Genomic DNA, 20,452 nt, shown 5'->3' with positions numbered 1-20,452 from the left:
CCCCTGGCCTGTGCCTCTCCCGGCCTGTGCCCCGCCCCCCGGCCTGCGCCCCCATCCCCGCCCCACCCCCCCGGCCTGTGCCCCCCCCGGCCTGTGCCCCCATCCCCACCCCCTCGGCCTGTGCCCCCTGGCCTGTGCCCCGCCCCCCAGCCTGTGCCCCTGTCCCCACCCCCCCCGGCCTGTGCCCCCCCGGCCTGTGCCCCACCCCGCGGCCTGTGCCTCCCCCGGCCTGTGCCCCCATCCCCACCCCCTCGGCCTGTGCGCCCCGGCCTCTGCCTCGCCCCCCGGCCTGTGCCCCCATCCCCGCCCCACCCCCCTGGCCTGTGCCTCTCCCGGCCTGTGCCCTGCCCCCCGGCCGGGGAGCCAGGAATGGTGGGAATAGTTTGTGCTGAGCCAGGCCGCGGGGCGCGGGAGCTATTCCTGGCTCTGGGCACCGTGCTCAGCCTCACCGCGGCACCTCCCCATTTGTCAGCCAGCGGCTGCGGGGCGGGCGGAGGATGGCAGGGTGGGGGAGCCGGGGGGCAGGGCGGGGGAGACAGGGGGTGGGGGAGCCCGGGGGGCAGGGCGGGGATAGCCGGGGGGGGTGGGGAAGCCCTCGGGCAGGGCGTGGGAGCCGGGGGGTGGGGGAGCCAGGGGGCAGGGCGGGGGAGCCGGGGGGTGGGGGAGCCAGGGGGCAGGGCGGGGGAGCTGGGGGGGGTGGGGAAGCCCTGGGGGCAGGGCGGGGGAACTGGGGGGGATGGGGGAGCCCAGGGGGCAGGGCGGGGGAGACGGGGGGTGGGGGAGCCGGGGGACAGGGCGGGGGAGCCGGGGGGTGGGGAAGCCCTCGGGGCAGGGCGGGGGAGCTGGGGGGTGGGGGAGCCCAGGGGGGCAGGGTGGGGGAGCCGGGGGGGTGGGGGAGCCAGGGGGCAGGGCGGGGGAGCCGGGGGGGTGGGGGAGCCCTCGGGCAGGGCGTGGGAGCCGGGGGATGGGGGAGCCCAGGGGGCAGGGCGGGGGAGACGGGGGGTGGGGGAGCCCGGGGGACAGGGCGGGGGAGCCGGGGGGTGGGGAAGCCCTCGGGGCAGGGTGGGGGAGCCGGGGGGTGGGGGAGCCCAGGGGGGCAGGGTGGGGGAGCTGACCAGTGTTGCCAGAAGCAATGCCCGGGGTCAGTGCGAGTCGCTCGGGGGCCTACAGGTTCTGCTCCCCACACACTGGGGGCTGGTGAAACAGTGGGGGGCTCTCCACCCCCTGCTTTGGCCCAGCTTTTTCATGGGCTGTGTCACGGTGGTGGGCCTCCCGACGGGTGGGGGACACCAGCTGCCCCTGCCCCATGCTCCCCGTGCTGACCTTTGACCTCTCCACCAGAGGTCCCCGTAGGGGGCCCTGAAGTCGCCCCGAGGTGGGCGCGTCCCAGAGACGGGCACCGCGGTGAGCGGGCCAAGCCTGCCCCGCTGGGAGGAGCCACCTGCCGGGGCACAGCTCTGTCCGGACCCCACGGCCGGCAGGTGGACATCAGCCAAGACAAACGAGTAGCCCCTGCTGCCGGCACAGGACCCTCCCAGCCAGGGGGCAGAGCTGAGGGAAGCCCAATTGTGTGCCCCACTCGTGAGGGGCCGGGTGGGTTGGGCTTCAGAAGGGGACAAGCACTGTCCCGGCAGGGCCTTCCTGGGGATGATAAGGGCTGGCAGTGCCCACAGCAAGCACCCAGGTCTTCCTGCCCTGCCCCGCTGGCCTGCCGAGCCCATAGGGACATGGGCTGAGATGGGAAGGTCAGCCAGGCCCCTGGGCACCAGGAGCAGCCAGGTGATGCCCCACAGGCCCGCGTGTCCATGTGCAGGTGGGGCCAGATGCTTCTGTCGGAGTCCAGAGGGCCTGGGGAAGGGGCTGTGTTCAGGGGAGCAGCCAGCCCCAGAGGGTGGCTGAGCTCACATAGGTGCCAGGGGCTGGTGCTGGCCAGCCTAAGGGGGCAGGGAGCCCAGGAGGTGGGCGGAGGCTGCTTCGGGTTCCATACGCTGGGGAGGGGCCCCTCAGTGGCTACAACAGCAGTTAGGCAGTTACCAGAGAAGGCGGCATAACCTAGTGGTTACAGCAGCAGACTGGGCACCAGGACGCCTGGGTTCAATTCCCAGCTCTGCGCTAGTGACCGGGGAGTCGCTGGCCCTCTGTGCCTCAGTTTCCCCCTTTGGTGACATGGGAGAAGCAGTGGGCTGAGGGGCGGGGGGGTTGGGTAAGGCCAGTACCCTGTCCAGCAGGGCCAAGGGCTGGGCTGGGAAGGGGCAGCTCTAAGGAGCAGTCCCAGGTGTGCCACGCAGGCTGGCCAGGCCATGCCTGTGCCCCAGCCCTGGCCGATGTGAAAGCAGGCGCTGGAGGCATTGGGGCCGGGGGAAGCTAAAAAGGCTTTATTGATAAATATGGAGACCCATAGACACCGGGAGAGCTGCCCCCGCCCGGCTGGGAGGTGCCAGGCGACAGGCAGCAGGGCCGAGTGCCCAGGCTGGCTCACCACAGGAGCCAGGCTTGGGAGGGCAGCCCGAAGTGCCAGGCGCTGTGGGCACTGCAGGGTCCCTGGGAACGCGGCTCCCACAGGAAGTGGTTTGGTCTCAGACCTCTAAACCATTTTATGACAGTGTCCAAGTGCCGATGGGGTGAGACAGGCCCCACACACCCCAAGGCGCCGTGCCCACCCTGGCAGCCCTTCCTGAGACTGACCTCCAGGGAAAGGGCTTTGACGGGGCAGCTGTGTTCCGATGCCAGCAAGCCCCCAGCCCGCGGCTGCAGCGGGGCACGGGGGGCAGCAGCAGGCACGAAGGGGCGGGGAGGATCGACGCAGAGGCGAGCGCAAGCCCCGCCGATGCGGCTCTGCCCAGGGCTGTGTGCCCAGCTGTGCCCGGCAGGTGACGCTCCAAGTGCTGTCGCCTCTGGGGTGGAGACTCAGTTCGCCGGCTCCGAGGGCCCCGCTGGTTTTCCCTGGGGCCCAGCAGCCCCTGCGCCCATCAGCCGGCCCGGCTCAGTTCCTGGGCACCAGTGGCTGGTTCACGATCACCTGGATGACAAAGTCCTTCTGGATCTTGGCTTCGTGCAGCCGCGTGCGGTCCGTCAGCAGCTTGCCGGAGAAGAACCAGCGCTGCCAGCTCGGCTCGATGCCCTCCTGGGCCTGCAGCTGCTTCTTCAGCTGCCCCACGGTGTCGGCCACGCTGGCGCTCAGCCGGAGGTCCTTGCCAGTGGAGAGCCGCACCTTGAGCGGGAACTCGCGCCGGGTGCTGGGTGCAGGCTCCGGGGGCTCCGTGCTCTCGTCGCTGCCCCGCTCCAGTATGAGGTTGGCAGGTGGCGCCAGGCAGTACACGGGTAGCTGGTAGCGGTTCCCCAGCTCGTCGTAGCACTCAGTCAGGGACCCTGCCGGGAAGCCAGAGACACCAGCGAAGTGGTGAGGGGAAGGAGCTGGAGGCAGATACAGCACGGGCAGGAGCCACCAACAACACAGACCCCTCTGCTGGTGCCCCTCAATCCCGACCCACAGCCCCTGCTAGCCCAGTCCTGGGGTCCCCCTGTGACGAAGTGGGACTGTTCTTAATGGTTCCTCTGAATAGTGTGGGGGTGCCTCAGTTTCCCCTAGGCAGTTCTTAAGTATCTAGGTGGTGGGGTAAGGGTGTATGATCATTGCAGAGCCCTAGAGGGCAGGTGTGTGCAGGGGTCTGGACACAGAGAATGGCCGACACCCTGTTTCCTGGCAACTGATGACCTGGGCCCTTCCCCCCTGCAAGGTGAGAGCTAAAGGGTTGGAGAACAAAGGAATCAGGTGACCTCCTGGCCCGGGAAAGGAACAAAGCCCAGAGGAGGAGGGGCTGGAGGCAGTTTCAGTTTGGGGCTGGCTGGGGACGAGGAGTGAAGGGCAGACGTGGTTGTCTGGCTCGCTGCCCCCCAGAATGGACCCAGCTGAGGGGTCCTGTTCTCTGCACCTACAAGCTCTGTGTTAGACCATGTTCCTGTCGTCTAATAAACCTTCTGTTTTACTGGCTGGCTGAGAGTCACCTCTGACTGCGGAGTTGGGGGGCAGGACCCTCTGGCTTCCCCAGGACCCCGCCTGAGCGGACTCACTGGGGGAAGGGCACGGAGGGGCAGAGGATGCTGAATGCTCCGAGGTCAGACCCAGGAAGGTGGAAGCTGTGTGAGCTGTGTGTCCTACAGACAGGCTGCTCACAGAAAGGAGACTTCCCCAGAGTCCTGCCTGGCTTCATGGGGAGCAGTTCCAGAGCATTGCCCGGGGATTCTGTGACACCCCCTGCCCTCAAAATAGCTCTGACGGTGCTCCTCAATCCCAACCTGCAGCCCGAAGGTATTCCAGCCCTGAACACCCAAAATCCACCTCCTGTAGCTTCCCCCCCTCCCCCCCCGCACCCTTTCCCTGCCCCTACAGACCTCCCAGCCCCAGGAGGAGTGTGGCCTTTCAGGCACCATGGCTCAGTGCCAGCGGTCAGACAGATTCTCCTTTTGGGATCTGAGAGCTGGCTGGGGGAGCTGGGGCTCCGGGACTAGACACAGCCAGGACCCCCCGAGCCGCACAGCTCTGGGGCTCTTCATTTCAGTCTGGGAGAAGCCACCTGCCCGAGCCATGTGAGGTGCCCACGTGCCTGGAGCTGAGCCGAGGGAGACCCCGATCCCAGGTGGGGTGAGTGGGTTCCGGGATCCTCCCCCCCAGCACCCCCACAGCAGGGCTAGGGCACAGGGAGCCCCTGCAGGCAGATGGTCTGGGTCCAGTGTGACACTGCCCCATATTCATCTATCAATGGAAAAGTTACAATTTGCTGAATATGATTATCCTATTTGTAGGCATGTATCATTTGTGTGTCTGGAGTTATGACTATTGACCTTGTATCTGTATTTCAAATGAGCTTGCTCTGGGTCACACCCACAGCTAACCTTTCAGGTACAATAGGGAAGAAGCTAGACAGTGCTAATGGCCCATCCGTGGAAACAATGGGCCGTGGGAAAGGCTTGTCCTCACCTGGGGACCCTTCAGACAGCCTATGGATAATGGCTGTTATGACTCGGGGAGACATGCAAGGGCATGTGACCAGACCACATGATACTGAACTCCATTTTGGTACCTGTATTTTTCCATAAACTGAGCTGGGCACTTGGCTTGGATCAAAGGAGTTCCCGCCGTATGGAAAAACTAAAAGGGGGAAGTGACATCACCAAGGAGCCTCACTCCCTCTACAACTCAACGCCTGGAAACACCTGAGGAACAAAGACTGAACTGGGGGAAGTGCTACTCCCAGGCTGGAAGAGAGGGTTCCTGCCTGTGTACAGAACATCTACAAACGGCTTGTACTAGCTCACAGGGTGAGACACTGTTTGATTCGAATCCTATCTAGTATATTAGGCTTAGATTGCATTTTTGTTTATTTGCTGGGTAATCTACTTTGATCTGTTTGCTATCATTTATAGTCGCTTAAAATCTATCTTTCTGTAGTTAATAAACCTATTTTATGTTTTATCTTAACCAGTGTGTTTTTGGGTGAAGCATTAGGGAATCTCAGCTCTGTAATAAAGGCTGGTGCATGTCTTCCCCACATCGAGGGGGAAGCAGACTAATTAATGAGCTTGCGCCGTACAGACCCCTGTGTAGGACGGTGTAATTCTGGGTTTATACTCCAGTAGGGTGCAAGGCTCGGGAGCTGGAACACTGGCTGGTGCCTCCATTGTTGGTCCATGAGTGGCTTAGGTAAAGCACTCAGGTGACTCAGCTGGGTGTGTGGCGCCACCTGTGGCTGTGTTGGGTGATAACAGGGCCCGGAGAGACGGGCTGTGTGTCATCAGCAGAGCAGTTTGAGAGGCCAACCCAGCTGAATGGTTTGGGGGCACAGCGGTTCCAACAGCTTCCAGGCTTCACCCTGGAGGTAGAGCCCATCTCAGCCACCCCCACCAGCAGGCTCCAGAGGCTTCCCCAGTGCAGGGCCCACTCCTGGGTCACCCCCCCGGCCAACATGCCCTGCCTTGGGGCGGCCCAGCGCAGAGGGGAAGGGACACAGTCAGCCGTGGCTGCCCTGCTGACGAGGGGCAGGGCAGTTAGTGTCATGGGGCCCCGGGATGAGCTGCCCCCCTGAACCCTCCCACCCTGCTGTGCAGGCACCAGTCCCCTCCCTGAGCCCTCTTTCAATTCTTACTGGCCCCACTGGTATCTACCCCTGCACAGGGAGAGGAATCTGTCTGCCCTCCGGCGGTTCTCCTGCAGCACTGCATCCCCCTCCCTGCCCGTGGGTCCAAAGCCCTGGCCCCCATTCTGATCCCGCCCCCTTAGCCCCTGCCCACCGTATGTCACCATCTTGCCCCTCTGGCCCCGAGTCCCTGCCCCATGGCCCCCTCCCACCCTGCTGGCCTGAAGTCCCTGTCCCCCTCCCCCCTCCCACCCCAGGTCCCCATCCTGCCTGATGTGTCCGCCCCCCTCCTGCCCCCGTCCCCATCCTGCCTACCATGGGGCAGGGTGATGCTGGCACCATCCAGGATGGCCTGGGCCAGCCCATGGTCGTTGGCCTCCACGGCGTAGGCAGCCGCCTTCAGGGCATCCCAGATCTCCTTGCGGCCCTCAAAGGCGGGCGCCGTGTCCCAGAACTCGTCCCGCTTGCTGCGCAGCTGGCCGTCCGTCATGGGGTAGTCGCTCTTCCACTTGGGCCGCTCCTTCCGCAGGGGCTCATTGCGGCCTGGGGGGGACGGACAGAGAGCTCAGCAGGGACCCCGACCCAGAGCCCACCTGGAGACCCTGCCCCCCCCAGTACCCCTGCCCTCAGCACAGCTGGGCCAGCACCTGCCTGCAGACCCCCAGCACCTGCCTGCAGACCCTGTCCCCCTGGTGCCCCTGCCCCCATCACAGCTGGGCCAGCACCTGCCTGCAGACCCCTGCCCCCAGCACAGCTGGGCCAGCACCCACCTGGAGACTCCTGCCCCCGGCACAGCTGGGCCAGCACCCACCTGCAGACCCCTGCCCCCAGCACAGCTGGGCCAGCACCCGCCTGCAGACCCCTGCCCCCAGCACAGCTGGGCCAGCACCCGCCTGCAGACCCTGCCCCCCTGGTGCCCCTGCCCCCAGCACAGCTGGGCCAGCACCCACCTGGAGACTCCTGCCCCCGGCACAGCTGGGCCAGCACCCGCCTGCAGACCCCTGCCCTCCCCCACGCAGGAGGGACACCCCACGGGCGCCAGGCAGAGCTGTGGCACACCAGCCCCTCCTGAAGGGGAACCGAGCTGGGCACATCCCAGGGACCCGTCCCCCAGCGCAGTGTTCAACCCGGTGCGCTGAGACCAGCCCCGTCTGCCTGCACCTGCTGCCTCAGCTGGGGAGCTCCACGGGGCAGGGCCCGGCCCAAGGGTAACATGGATCATAAATACCCCGGCCCTATCCCCAGAGCCCAGCTTCGCTCCGTCCCAGCTGAGGACGGACTGGGCTAGGCACTGCAGGCGAGGCGGGTGTGGGGGGGGGGCCGGGGGGAGTCTGGGCTGAGGCCACCTGCACTAGCTGGGGACTCCCTGGGTCGCCCTGTCCCACAAGCAGGAAGGGGGGGGCATTGGGGCAGGAGGCCATGGGGCATGCCGGGACAGAGAAATGGGTGGGAAGAGCTTCAGGTGGTAGATATTGAGTGTTCTGGGCTGGGCTATTGGGGGCGGAGGGTCAGGAGTGAGGGGCAACAGCAGAGCTGGGGGGGCACTGGCAGAGCTGGGGGGGAGCCCAGGGCTGGGCTATTGGGGGCTGTGGGTCAGGAGTGAAGGCCAGTATTCCTGTGGTCCCAGGGGCCCTGTCCAGCCCCGTTGCAGGGCACAGCAGTGGTCCACAAACCAGCCCCCTCGGTGGCTCTCTGTCAGGGCAGAAGGGGCCCACAGGTCTCTGATTGCCCTGCTAACAGGAACGTGTGCAGGTCCCACCCTCGGGAGAGGCCTGACTGGGAGCCCTGGCCAGAGGCAGGCGCCCCTGCCCCAACCCCCCCCCCGCCCCCCCCAGGCAGCTGCTCTAATCCTGCCCTGCCAGGCGGCCGCAGTGACTTAGAGGCCCCTGGCCAAGGGCAATATTTATAGCTCAGGGAATTAGCCAGGAATTAACCGGAGTCAGAGCGTGGGGATTATCGGGCTCAGCCACTCCTGGGGGCACGGGAGGAGCAGACAAGAAAGGATGCACTGGCACTAATGCATGGGGCTGCCAGGACTCCTGGGTTCTCTACCTGACTGCCATGTGTGACCTTGGGCAAGTCGCTGCCTCGTGCCTCAGTTTCCCCATCTGTAGAACAGGCATGGTGCCCCCTGCCCCCCAGGGACAAGGTGGGAGGCGTAACTCACCCACGAGTACAGAGAGGGACCGGCTGCTGGCCAGGGCACCCTCACCAGGGGACTGACCAGGCCTTCACAAGGGAGATGCACAGGGACCAGTGGGGCCCTGGAGCCATGTGCATAGTAGGGGTCCCAGAAGCCAGGGAACAAGCCGTGCAGGTGCAGCCTGGTAGCCAGCTGGCTGCTTGGTATTGTGACTTCGAGCCCAGGGCACGGGGACCAGGGCACACGCATGGCCATGACTGGACAAAGAGGCGGGCACTGCCCCCCCCCCGGGCTCCTCTCGCTCTGTGTTCGGGGGCTGCAGGGCACGCAGGGAAAGGCTGTTTCGGGGTGTCTGTACAGGGCACGTTAGACAGCTGGGTTTTCCCTCAGAGACCATGGGCACGGCTGGGTAAGCCAGTCAGTGTGTGGCGGTGACCTGCTTTGAGTGCTGGATGTTCAAATCCACCCTGCAGTTATGGGGATAGCACCAGGGCAGGGAGAGCGGGGGACACCTGTCGGGGGTCTGCCGCCCAGGGAAGGGGGTGCCGCTGCCCAGGGAAGGGGGTGCCGAGGGCAGGAGTCCCAGCCCCCCACGCTCTGCAGCCCGTGTCAGAGGCCAGGCTCCCCTGAGACGGAGCAAGGCAGCTCCGCCAGGCCAGGCGCCATGTGGCACCGTGTGTGTGTGTGTGTGTGTCACTCGTCTGGGCTGAGGCCACCTGCACTAGCTGGGGGCTCCCTGGGTCGCCCTGTCCCACAAGCAGGAAGGGGGGGGCATTGGGGCAGGAGGCCATGGGGCATGCCGGGGCAGGGAAAGGGGTGGGAGGAGCTTCAGGTGGTAGATATTGAGGACCAGGGCAGAGATCACCGCTGCCCTGGGCTGGGCCGGCTGCGTCAGGGCTGCGGGGGGCTCTGAAGGGCGAAGGCAGGGAGAGCAGCTGCAGCCAGGACTCATCCTCGCCCCGGCGCTCCGGTGGCTGAGCGCAGCCCGCCCACAGGCCCAGCCTGTACCAGCCCCCTGCCCTGCAGACACCGGCTCGCGGGCCCCGCTCGGCCAGGGAACACTGGCACGATGCCCGCGGAGCAGCCTGTGTGGGCTGTGAAGAGAGACCTGGGCCCAGCCCCGGTGCTTGTGCCAATGGCCACCTCACCCCCTGGCCCACCAGGAGGCCGGGCTCCAGCGCAGCCCCCCCCTCCCAAGGGCCGCAGGACGCGCACGATCCCCCCACGGATGAAGAGGGCAGCCAAGCCTGTCTCCAGCCCCATGCCCTGGCAGTCGGCTCCAGCTCGCACAGAGAAGGGGCCCTGCCCCCACCACCCCAGCCTGAATTCAAGCGCTGCTCTGAGACCAGACCAGTTCTGGGCCCCGGGTCGCTCCGACACACTGCCCCATGCATGGCCCGGAGATCACCGCAGCCAGGCCACAGATGGGCCCTGGGCAGGCAAACCCAGCCCTTCCCTGCTCCCTCAGCGCTGCCATGGGGCACAGGACACCCCATCCCCAAAGCGAGCCCAGCTCCGCCATGGGTTGAAGCCACAAGCCCAGTGTCAGGCCACGAGCACAGCCCCGGCGGCTCTAGGACCCTCCGAGAAGGGCCGGAGAGAGAGGCCCCACACACCCCCATCCCCAGCCTGGCCAGAGTCGGGGCCCCCTCGCTGCAGGGCTCTGCGCCACAGCAGAGAAAGGACACCAGGGCCCCCGGCCGTCACAGCCTGGGCTGCCCTCGCCGGCTCCAGACGCCCCGGCTGTAAGACCTGGCTGCAGGGAGGGTGGAGCTAGGATCCAGTTCCGTTTCAAGGCCCAGCATAGCGACCGCCAGTGGGCCAGCACCCAGCCAGCAGGTCCCGCCACGGGGGAGCCGGGCATGGGGCCAACCGCACCCGCATCCCTCTGCACCCCTGGGCTGCTCAGCGCCCGCAGCCACCACAGGTCCCGCCGGTGTCAGGTGAGTTCAGCTCCAGCCCGGCAGGGCCAACCCAGCGCCTCCTCCCCAGACACAGCACCTGCCTCGCGGATTGCGCTGCAGGGGCCAGGGACTGTCAGGCGAAGGCCTTCAAAGGCCGAGGTCTTGCCTGCCCGGCCTGGGCATCAGAGCCAGGGTTTGTGCCGCTCACAACTCCCTCGCGCCCCAGAAGCAGCTGCATTTCTGACGGGCGCTGGACTCCTGCAGGGCAGAGCACTGGGGAAGTCTCGGGCGCTGGAAGGGCACTGCCAGCCCCGGGGCTGGCCAGGGCAGCTCCCCGCACCACCCAGCGCTTTGGTTTGTGTGGAGCACTTCGGGACCAGCCAGCCACCGCTCCCTCTCTGTTCCCATCACCGGGGGATGGCCAGAAGCCGACACCGAGCAGGGGCCCAGGCCAGGCAGCCACACCAGGCCAGCACTGGAGCAGACAGGGCGGGGGGTCGGTGAGAGACGTGGGAACAGAGCACAGTGCCCCGTGCACAGGCAGGCCCCGCAGGGAGCCAGGCCCAGGTAGGCAGGGACGCAGGAGTTAAGCCTGTTCTATTTATCGCGGTCTCTAATCGCCTTGTGCCGCTCGATGCCTGGCCCGGGCAGCCCCCACCCCCTCGGCAGCTCCCAGGGCCTCCCGCAGGAAAACCAAGACAGGTTGGGCCATTTCTTGTGCTTGGGGCCAGGCCAACAGGATCCAGGCAGCTCGCCCTCCACCCTGCTCCCCACCCCTCCTAGCACTGGCATCACCGACAGCAGCCGGTCCGGATCCCCAGCCAGTGACGTCACTCCCCACAGTGCTGGGGACGGCCGAAGTGCGGCCAATCCCTGGCCCCTGTGGAATGAGACCGGCTCTGCAGAGACCCAGCACCCATACATTCCCCCCGGTCTGGTACCTCACCAGCTAGGGCAGCGCATGGGCAGTTGTAGGGCAGGGGCTTGGCCCCAGGCTGGCCCCATGGACTGGGTGTAGAGGTGTGACAAAGTGGGACTGTTCTTAATGTTTCCTCTGAATAGTGTAGGGGTGCCTCAGTTTCCCCTACACGTTCGTAAGTATCTACGTGGTGGGGTAAGGGTGTATGATTGTTGCAGAGCCCTAGAGGGCAGGTGTGTGCAGGGGTCTGGACACAGAGAATGGCTGACACCCTGTTTCCTGGCCACTGATGGCCTGGCCCTTCCCCCCTGAAAGGTGAGAGCTGAAGGGCTGGAGAACAAAGGAATCTGGTGACCTCCTGGCCCGGGAAAGGGGAAAGCCCAGAGGAGGAGGGGCTGGAGGGAGTTTCAGTTTGGGGCTGGCTGGGACATGGAGTGAAGGGCAGACGGGGTTGTCTGACTCACTGGCCCCAAAATGGACCCAGCTGAGGGGTCCTGTTCTCTGCACCTACAAGCTCTGTGTTAGACCATCTTCCTGTCATCTAATAAACCTTCTGTTTTACTGGCTGGCTAAGAGTCACGTCTGACTGCGGAGTTGGGGGTCAGGACCCTCTGGCCCCCCCAGGACGCTGCCTGGGTGGACTAGCTGTGGGAAGCGCACGGAGGGGCAGAGGAGGCTGAAGGCTCTGAGGTCAGACCCAGGAAGGTGGAAGCCGGGTGAGCTGTGTGTCCTGCAGACAGGCTGCTCACAGAGAGGGGACTTCACCAGAGTCCTGACTGGCTTCATGGGGAGCAGTTCCAGAGCATCGCCCGGGGACTCCGTGACAAGAGGTGTCTCCAGGGGGCTGCAGTCAGTGTGTAGCTGCCACATCCCAGGGTCCCCGGCTAGGCCAGCAGAGACAGCAAGGGCAGGCTGGGGGCTGGGCTGCTGCAGGGCATGTGGGGGGCAGAGGCTGTGGGTCAGTGCCAACATGCCACTTTCCCCAGCACATGGGGAGGAGATGGAAATTCAACCCTTCCGCAGCGTGCACAGGTACCAGCGGGCCCCGGCTGCTACCCTGGCACATGGAGAGATCCCCCAGCAGGAAGGGATGCTGGGAGCCCTCCACAGCCACCCCCCGGGGCACACCAGCTCTGCGGGGAGGGGCTGCAGGGCGCGCTGCCCCCTGCTGGTTCCCCTTGCTCGTGCAGCAGCCGTGACTATGGCTTTGCGCAGGGCAGCGCTGGGCATGGCCCCTCTGGGCCAGCACTGACGCCAGTGCTCCAGCCCCGCACTAGGGCCGGCGGCTCAGCGAGGGGGGCACTCTCCTCTGAGTCAGGGCACCGGGGAGCATGAGCCACTGTTAAACAGCTCCGAGCCATTCTCGCAAGACCGGGGAAATGCCACGCTGGCTCCCCGCCACCCCTGCAGCTTCAAGGGAGACACTTGCCTGAAAGCTGTTGTCTGTTGCACAGCGCTGCCAACAGAGAGGATGGTGCTAGGTGAGCTCGGCTGCCTGTGGAACTCACCGACACAGGCGGTTACTCAGGCAGGAAGCCCCAAACTGGTACAGCAGGTACCTGGCTAAGGATGGCAGCTGGGATAGTCATTGCGGGGCTAGAACTAGGCACCTGTCTGCAGGGGTCTGGGGCAAACCCTGCAGGATGCAAGTGCCAGGCACAGATGTGGGACAGGGACTGGCACTGGGGGTTTTGTAACCGAGGGTGCCAGGCCAAGAGCCACATGGGGTAGCCCACCAGGCGGTGGGTCTGTGCCCCCAGTCTTCTGCTTCTGGAGCGGGGTCCCAGAGCTGTGCGCACCGGGGGCAGACGTGGCCGGAGGTCCCTCAGCATCCCAGGAGGAAGCACATGCAGCCTGGGGGTGGCCCTGCTGGCTTCATGTTAGTGAGGAGCCCCGTGGCCACACAGCGGCAGGTTTCCTTGCCCTGGGGGCTCTCGCCCTCTCTGGGAGTGGAGGGAGCCGACTGTGCCAGCGCCCGCAGGAGCCCAGCAGACACGTCTGTGTGCTCAGGGCTCTCTGCACTCGGCCCGGGGCCACAGCCAGTTGCGGGGACCAGGTGACCAGTGGTCTCAAGCTGCAGTGGGGGAGGTCTAGGTTGGATATTAGGAAACACTCTTTCACTGCGAGGGTGGTGAAGCACTGGAATGCGTTACCTAGGGAGAGGGTGGAATCTCCTTCCTTAGAGGTGTTTAAGGCCCAGCTTGACCAAGCCCTGTCTGGGATGATTTAGTTGGGGCTGGTCCTGCTTTGAGCAGGGGTGGGACTAGATGACTCCTGAGGTCCCTTCCAACCCTGATCTTCTAGGATTCCCATCGCCGTGGGAACGCCCCATCTCCAAGCAGTGGTAGCTAAGGCGACAGAGGCATCGCTCCATTGGCTGAGCCACGTCCACACTGGGTTGGTTCGGCATAGCCATGGTGCTCGGGGGGTGGGGGGGGGGGAATCTCTCACACTCCCAGCAACATAGCTATGGCATAGACCAGGCCTAGCATCAAGCACTGGGGCTCCCAGTCCGTCCCCCGACGGATCCATCCCCAGCAGGGAGCTGTTCCTCACACTCCTGGCTCCCCGTAGTCTCCTCCCAGGACACCTGGGTCTCAGCCTGTGGGGAGTCCCGGGGGATTTTACACACACAGGGGCAAGAACTCCAGAGACACTTGAACCCTATGCAGTTACTCAGCAGCAACAGATTCACTGTGTTCAGCCTAGCTCCCGAGAGGGAGCCACCCCCATGAACCCTCCCTACAACAGCTGTTGTCAGAAGCTGCCCCCGGGCCTGGGTCTGACCAAGCCAGGCTGGAGCCCAGGCAGGACGCTGCAGACCCTCACCCCAGCGTAGCTGCAGCAAGTGGGCCCATCTTTCCCCAGCCCTGCCAGAGGGCGCCCCTGGCCCTGTGCTCTCCCCTGACGAGCCCCATGCTGCTCCAGCCTGGCAGAAGGGAGATCACAAGCCAGCTGTCGGCTCACTGTAAACCTTGCCAGGCCTGGCCGGCTCCCCGCTGTCCAGAGACCAGCCCCTTTATTGCGCAGAGAGACAATCTGCAGCCGGCACACTGCCCTTGGGAGGAGCGTTGTCCAAGCCAGGGGGAGAGCCAGCAGGTGCCACCCCAGGACTGCACCCCCCAAACCCGCAGGGAGACGTCTCGGGAGCCCAAGCAATGCTTGGAGCAGCCGCCCTGCAGGAACCGACACAGTCTCTGGGCACATCCGGGCAGCACCAACGACCCACCCGCCTTCACCTCCAGAGAGTGCTCACTAGCTTAGGCCCCAGCTCACCCCTTGCCCCGGAGGAGCCCATAGCGCTGCACGCTTCTGGAGCCAAGGGAGCAGCTCGCTCTATGGGAGGAACTCTGGATCCTCCTGCCAACGCAGGGGAAACCCAGAGGGAAAAAAGGGCCCAGCCCACGATGCCAGGTCACCAGGTGTGTGTGGGAGAGCCAAGGCATGGCAGGGCTGGAGGGGGGAGAGGCTGCTCCAGGGGGAGCAGGTTTGGCTGCCCGCCTGCCCCCCTCCTCTGGGCTGGGAGTGGCACGCTCTGACCTCAGCACAACAGCCTGGGGACGAGCCCCATGCACCCTACAGTGTGACCCACGATGAACAGATCCCAGCATGCAATGCTCCACCCCGATTGTCAGCCTGGCTCACGTGTCTCTGTGGGCTGCACCCCCATCAAGCCTGCTCCATCTCACACCAGTTAGCTGCAGTCCTGGGGCTCCTGCCATGCAGTGAGAGCACTGGGGCAAGAGGCCAGGAACCAGCCCTGTCTCCCATGCATGCAGCCAGGTGCTGTCCCAGCTACTGGGACCGTCCTGCACCCCACGCGCAGCGAGCGACTTTCCCCAGGAGCTCTGTGCTCCCAGCTTCACAGCCCCAAGTCCACAGGAGTCCCCTGGGGAGACTTCCCCTGCTGCCCTGTAGGAGCCCGTGGGTGGGACAGCAGGAGGAGTACTGCAGGGCAGACGTTCTGCAAGAAAACCTAAGCAGTCAGCATGTCTGGTGGGGAGCTGACGGGCTCGGGAAAGCAGAAGGTGACCCAGCCAAGGCCAGCTGGTGCTCACAGCTGGGGCCTGCAGGAATGCAGAACTGGCTTCTCCGGGAGGAGCTGCTGATCCACCCTCACTGCACTCAGATTCCCCAGCACCTCCGACTCAGACCCCAGGCCAGTCGCTGCCAATGCCCTGAACGGCAGGAGGGGTCGAGGGTCAGTCCGGCCACAGGAGCGAAGGCCTCCTCTGGGCCCCGCTCCCCCAGTGCTGCCCTTGGGGGGAGCATGTACATGGCTAAGGGAGGGCGAGCTCCCATGGGGCCAGGCAGGAGCCCAGCTGTCAGCTCAGACTCCCCAGCCCATGGCTAAGTTCAGGTGTTTGAAAATCGACTTGGGCCTCCCTGCCCAGCTGGGGGGCGTGGGGGGGGAGACGAGGCTGGCAGCAAGAGGGCAGAACAACAGCACAGCTACACCTGGGGCAAGGCCTAGACTCTCAGACTGGGGGCGCAAGGCGAGGCCCCCTGTTTAGGCCCCTACACCAGCAGCCTGATCTCCCCATGGCTTTGACGGGAGCAGGGGGCACCCAGCCCCCAGCTTTGCCCCAGGGAGCTCGGCAGCAAGGAGCTGTTTGTGAAGCACCTCGCACGGCCACACAGCTGCAAAACCAAACAGAGTGGGGAGCCAGGACCCCTGGCTAATCAGTGAGGAGTCCCACCCCGCCAGGGCTCTGCAGAGGGGATAATTCAGGTACCGTGCCGCGGTGGGGAGTGGCGACCCTGGGGGAAAGGAGGCAGGAGCGCAGCAGGTAGAAGGAGCGGTGGATGGGGCGCTGCGGCATTAGAGCGGCGGCCCTGCTCCGTGCGCCACAGAGAGCCCCATGCCCCGTCCTGCTGTACAGCTGGCACCAGGCAATGAGCTCGCAGGGTGCGCAGAGCAGGGCTCGCGCGAGTGAATCTGCTCAACCTGCCACAAGCTGGGGGAAAGGCAGTGAGGACAGACCCAAGCTGGGAGAGCCCGGGCACTAATCACCCTCCGAGTCCTGCAGCCCCCTTGGTACAGCCCCACTGGGCACAGCTCAGAGGCTGGGGAGAAGCAGGCTCTGGGTAAGCAGTTCCCGTCCAGCTGTGAGCAACAGCACCCCCCCCCCGCCCCGAATGAGGCCTCTTCCCCACCGGAGCCTGGACGCTGGCACCAAGCGCCCAGCATGCCCAGCGCCTGCTCAGGAAGGCCGCAGAGCGCACACCATTCGCTGCGGGCTGCTCGGTGCCCGGACCTGGAACCCGCCGGGCTGCCTGGTGTCCAACAGCCACCAATGCCCACCTCTGCCGCGCCAGCAGCTATTAGGCAGGTCACAAGGATTTGGAAGCTGGTCAGGTCTGGGGCCCTGGCTGCTGGCATTCTCCTACAGAAAAACCCCTCTGGCTCCAAGCCTGTCCGTGCTCAGGTCCGGGAGCCACGCTGGGACTCTCCTCTCTGGGAAGGTGCCGCTCACAGTCCCTGCTCCCCACCCCACGACCCCGCTGCCTGTTTCTCCTCTCCGGCTTTCCACAAACAGAGTAGTTATCCCCAGTGCCTGGCAGGGGAGGGCTGTGTGACAGGAAGGGCGCGTGAGTCAGCCCCACAGCCACCCTGCCCCCAGTCCTGGCGAGGCTGGTGCATGGAATGCTTGAAGCCGCTTATCACGGGCGTAATCTGCAGTCACACCATGCAATCAATACAGCCCTCCCACAGCTCCCAAGTACACCACTAATTAAACATCACAACACCTCTACGGAGAGAGGGACAGGCAAGGATCACTTCACCCACCACTGATATACATCCACCTCTGAGGTGCAGCATGGCAGCTGTGTAACAGCCATGGTACAAGAGCTTAGGACACAAAGCACTGCACACCACAGCCAGCTGAAATTGCAGGAGAATGTAGAGACAAAGCAGTTCTTCGGTTAGAATTCAGCCAGCACACTGAGGTTCCCAAAACGCTTCCCAAAAGAATCCCAGGGGATCTTTAAGGCTCACGAGCAGCAGGGGTCTCTTCCACTGAATCATGATCACAACACCCCTTCTCCCAACACTCGCTTTCCCTGCAATTCTCCCATCCAAATGTTGACCAAACCCACCCCTGCTTAGCCCACGATCTGCCAGGGTCTCAGCAGGGGACAGCCCGTCTGCAGGTCTGTGCGGCCGTTTCCTGGGGAAGGGCGGTAGATACTCAGACTTGGGTGGGTATTTGGGTTTGTTGCTAGGTGACTCAGTCTAGTCCACAAGGTTTGCACTTGCACAATCCCGACCACATGTCAACAGGAACTCCTCTGAGAACGCTTCCAATACACAACTCCAGCTGCTCGCTCTCTGGCAGCTCACGGAGAAGGGGGCTTGGAATAGCCCCCAAACAAAATTTTAAGGCCCCTGAAGTACCAGCAGAAGTGGTCCCTTTTTCCGTCGGTGGATAAAAGAGCTGGGACAGAATCTGCTGTGTTATTTTCAGGAAATGCCAAAGCAGAAAGGACCAGGAGGATCCAGCCAGCCCGGCCTGCCAGCAGAACAGTGGCCCACCCAAGTCCCTACGTCTGCCTCCCGTAGTGGCCAAAGCGAGGTATGGCACAGGGGTCCCAGCTGTGCATTTTACCCCCCGGGGGTATTTCTCCCTGTCCCCTGCTCATCGTCGGCCTGTGTCCTGAAGCAGCAGGGTGAAGAGCACTTGGGTTTCATGCTTCCCAGGGTAATTCCTAGGAACGCTTCCCTTTCTCCCTAAGCCCCCCCTCCGAAAGGCTATCCGCACAACGGTCTAGGCCCGATGGAAGCCGGACAGTCCCAGCTAACCCTGCTCCGCACAGGAAAGGCTCGCCAGACACCAGGTAACATTACACACCCGGGCTGGATCCTGCTCCAGGTGCAAAGAGGACATACGAAGCTCCTGACTCAAACAGGGTACAAAGCACGACCAGTCCGCTGTGGCGTAGGAGGCCACCCCCAGGGCAGGGCAGAATATGGTCTGGCCCTGAATGCACTGCAGGAGCTAGGCAAAGCTCTGGCTGTCTCAGACTTACCCAGCTTGTGTCTCTTTAAGGCCAGCCTCTCGCTAAAGTGCAATCCTCAGTGCGGGACATCTGGCCTCTGCCAACACAGCTCCCTGACACTGGGGGACAGGCCGCCGCGAGCAGCTCTTTTGGAGAGCCCCGTCGTGCCCCCCTCAGCAGTCCCGCTGAAGGGAAGTGACAGGTAGCATCACACCTGACTGGTCCATGGCTGGGGCAGTGAACGCAGTTTCTGGGCATGGCTTGGCTGGCACGGCGCTAGGTACTGTCACTCTCCCGGCGCTGGCCCACAGAGGCTGCACACGCCTCTTTGACATGCGTGTACACATGGATTGTACACGGCCCCATGACACAGGGCAGACTCCTGAGGCTGTCCCGGTACCCTGAGCGCCAGCCACACGTGGGAGCTGCCTTACACCCAGCTGTGAAGCCCAGAGGCTGGGCTGCTGGGTTTCTCCGGCAGGGCTGGGGGTGGTTTGGGTCCCCGTTGGTCAGACAGCCTCGCCGCACTGACCCCGGGGGACCCAGGCGGAGCAGGGCGCTGTGCCAGCCGAGGTCCGCGCCCGGCGGGCGAGGGAGTCGCAAGCCTGAAGTAGGAGCCCAGAGCTCAGGGATGGTGGCTAAGCAGCCGGCCGGGGAGACCCCCCCCCACCGCGGGGTGCCTGGGAGGGGCTGTCACAGGAGCCGGCCGGGGAGACCCCCCCCCATTGCAGGGTGCCCGGGAGGGGCTGTCACGGGAGCCGGGCCGGCCGGGGGGGCGGGGGGGGCCATCACGGGAGCCGGGCCGGCCGGGGGGACCCCCCCCACCGCAGGGTGCCCGTGGGGGGCTGTCACGGGAGCCGGGCCGGCGGGGGGGGGGGGGGGGGGGGGGGCTGTCACGGGAGCCGGGCCGGCGGGGGGGGGGGGCTGTCACGGGAGCCGGGCCGGCGGGGGGGGGGGGGGCTGTCACGGGAGCCGGGCCGGCGGGGGGGGGGCGGGGGGGGGCTGTCACGGGAGCCGGGCCGGCGGGGGGGGGGGCGGGGGGGGGCTGTCACGGGAGCCGGGCCGGCGGGGGGGGGGCGGGGGGGGGCTGTCACGGGAGCCGGGCCGGCGGGGGGGGGCGGGGGGGGGCTGTCACGGGAGCCGGGCCGGCGGGGGGGGGGCGGGGGGGGCTGTCACGGGAGCCGGGCCGGCGGGGGGGGGGCGGGGGGGGGCTGTCACGGGAGCCGGGCCGGCGGGGGGGGGGCGGGGGGGGGCTGTCACGGGAGCCGGGCCGGCCGGGGGGGGGGCGGGGGGGGGCTTGTCACGGGAGCCGGGCCGGCCGGGGGGGGGGCGGGGGGGGGCTGTCACGGGAGCCGGGCCGGCCGGGGGGCGGCGGGGGGGGGCTGTCACGGGAGCCGGGCCGGCCGGGGGCGGCGGGGGGGGGCTGTCACGGGAGCCGGGCCGGCCGGGGGGCGGCGGGGGGGGGCTGTCACGGGAGCCGGGCCGGCCGGGGGGCGGCGGGGGGGGGCTGTCACGGGAGCCGGGCCGGCCGGGGGGCGGCGGGTGGGGGCTGTCACGGGAGCCGGGCCGGCCGGGGGGCGGCGGGGGGGGGCTGTCACGGGAGCCGGGCCGGCCGGGGGGCGGCGGGGGGGGGGCTGTCACGGGAGCCGGGCCGGCCGGGGGGCGGCGGGGGGGGGCTGTCACGGGAGCCGGGCCGGCCGGGGGGCGGCGGGGGGGGGCTGTCACGGGAGCCGGGCCGGCCGGGGGGCGGGGGGGGGGCTGTCACGGGAGCCGGGCCGGCCGGGGGGGGGCTGTCACGGGAGCCGGGCCGGCCGGGGGGCGGGGGGGGGCTGTCACGGGAGCCGGGCCGGCCGGGGGCCGGGGGCTGTCACGGGAGCCGGGCCGGCCGGGGGGGGGGGGGCTGTCACGGGAGCTCCCCGGCCCCGCTCACCTGCTCGCTTGCGGGGGTGGCGCGGGGCCGGCGGGCGCTCCCCGCGCGGCCGCCCCACACAGCTGCCCATGGCGGAGGCTCCTGCCGGGGGGGGCCGGTGCCCGGGCCGGGCCCTGCAGCTGCTGCCCGCCGGACCCGCACCGGCTCTGCCCGGAGAGGCCGGGGCGCTCCGCCCGTCCCGGGAGCACGTGACAGCGGCCCGCAGCCCCGCCCCCGGGCCCGGCCGGGCCAATGGGAGCGTGTGTGTGGGGGGACAGAGTGTGACCCCGCCCCCAGGCCGGGCCGGGCCAATGGGAGCGTGTGGGAGGGGCAGAGTGTGACCCCGCCCCCAGGCAGGGCCGGGCCAATGGGCGGGGGGGGGAGGGGCAGAGTGTGACCCCGCCCCCAAAGCTGGCCGAGCCAATGGGAGTGTGTGTGGGG

At 66.5% G+C, this 20,452-nt stretch overlaps 1 protein-coding gene across 2 annotated transcripts; it reads right to left on the bottom strand.

Moving 5' to 3' along the window:
- Window positions 1–2,353: 2,353 nt before the first annotated feature.
- UBTD1 (ubiquitin domain containing 1) lies at window positions 2,354–20,204 on the bottom strand. 2 transcript variants are annotated; one of them, XM_037904875.2, is made up of 4 exons: window positions 20,033–20,172; window positions 18,133–18,287; window positions 6,450–6,677; window positions 2,354–3,369 (listed from the first exon to the last, which is right to left on the bottom strand). In XM_037904875.2, the coding sequence occupies exons 3-4, from the start codon at window positions 6,622–6,624 to the stop codon at window positions 2,984–2,986; spliced, it is 561 nt and encodes a 186-aa protein (XP_037760803.1). In that variant the 5' UTR covers window positions 6,625–6,677; window positions 18,133–18,287; window positions 20,033–20,172; the 3' UTR covers window positions 2,354–2,983. The 2 variants fall into 2 exon arrangements, with proteins under 2 accessions (XP_037760803.1, XP_037760802.1); XM_037904874.2 differs by lacking the exon at window positions 18,133–18,287 and having other exon boundaries at window positions 20,033–20,204.
- Between the last annotated feature and the right edge of the window lie 248 nt (window positions 20,205–20,452).

Source organism: Chelonia mydas, chromosome 7, assembly GCF_015237465.2.
Source record: "Chelonia mydas isolate rCheMyd1 chromosome 7, rCheMyd1.pri.v2, whole genome shotgun sequence".
NCBI classification, from domain to species: Eukaryota; Metazoa; Chordata; order Testudines; family Cheloniidae; genus Chelonia; species Chelonia mydas.
This window is presented reverse-complemented; position numbering and strand designations above follow the sequence as displayed.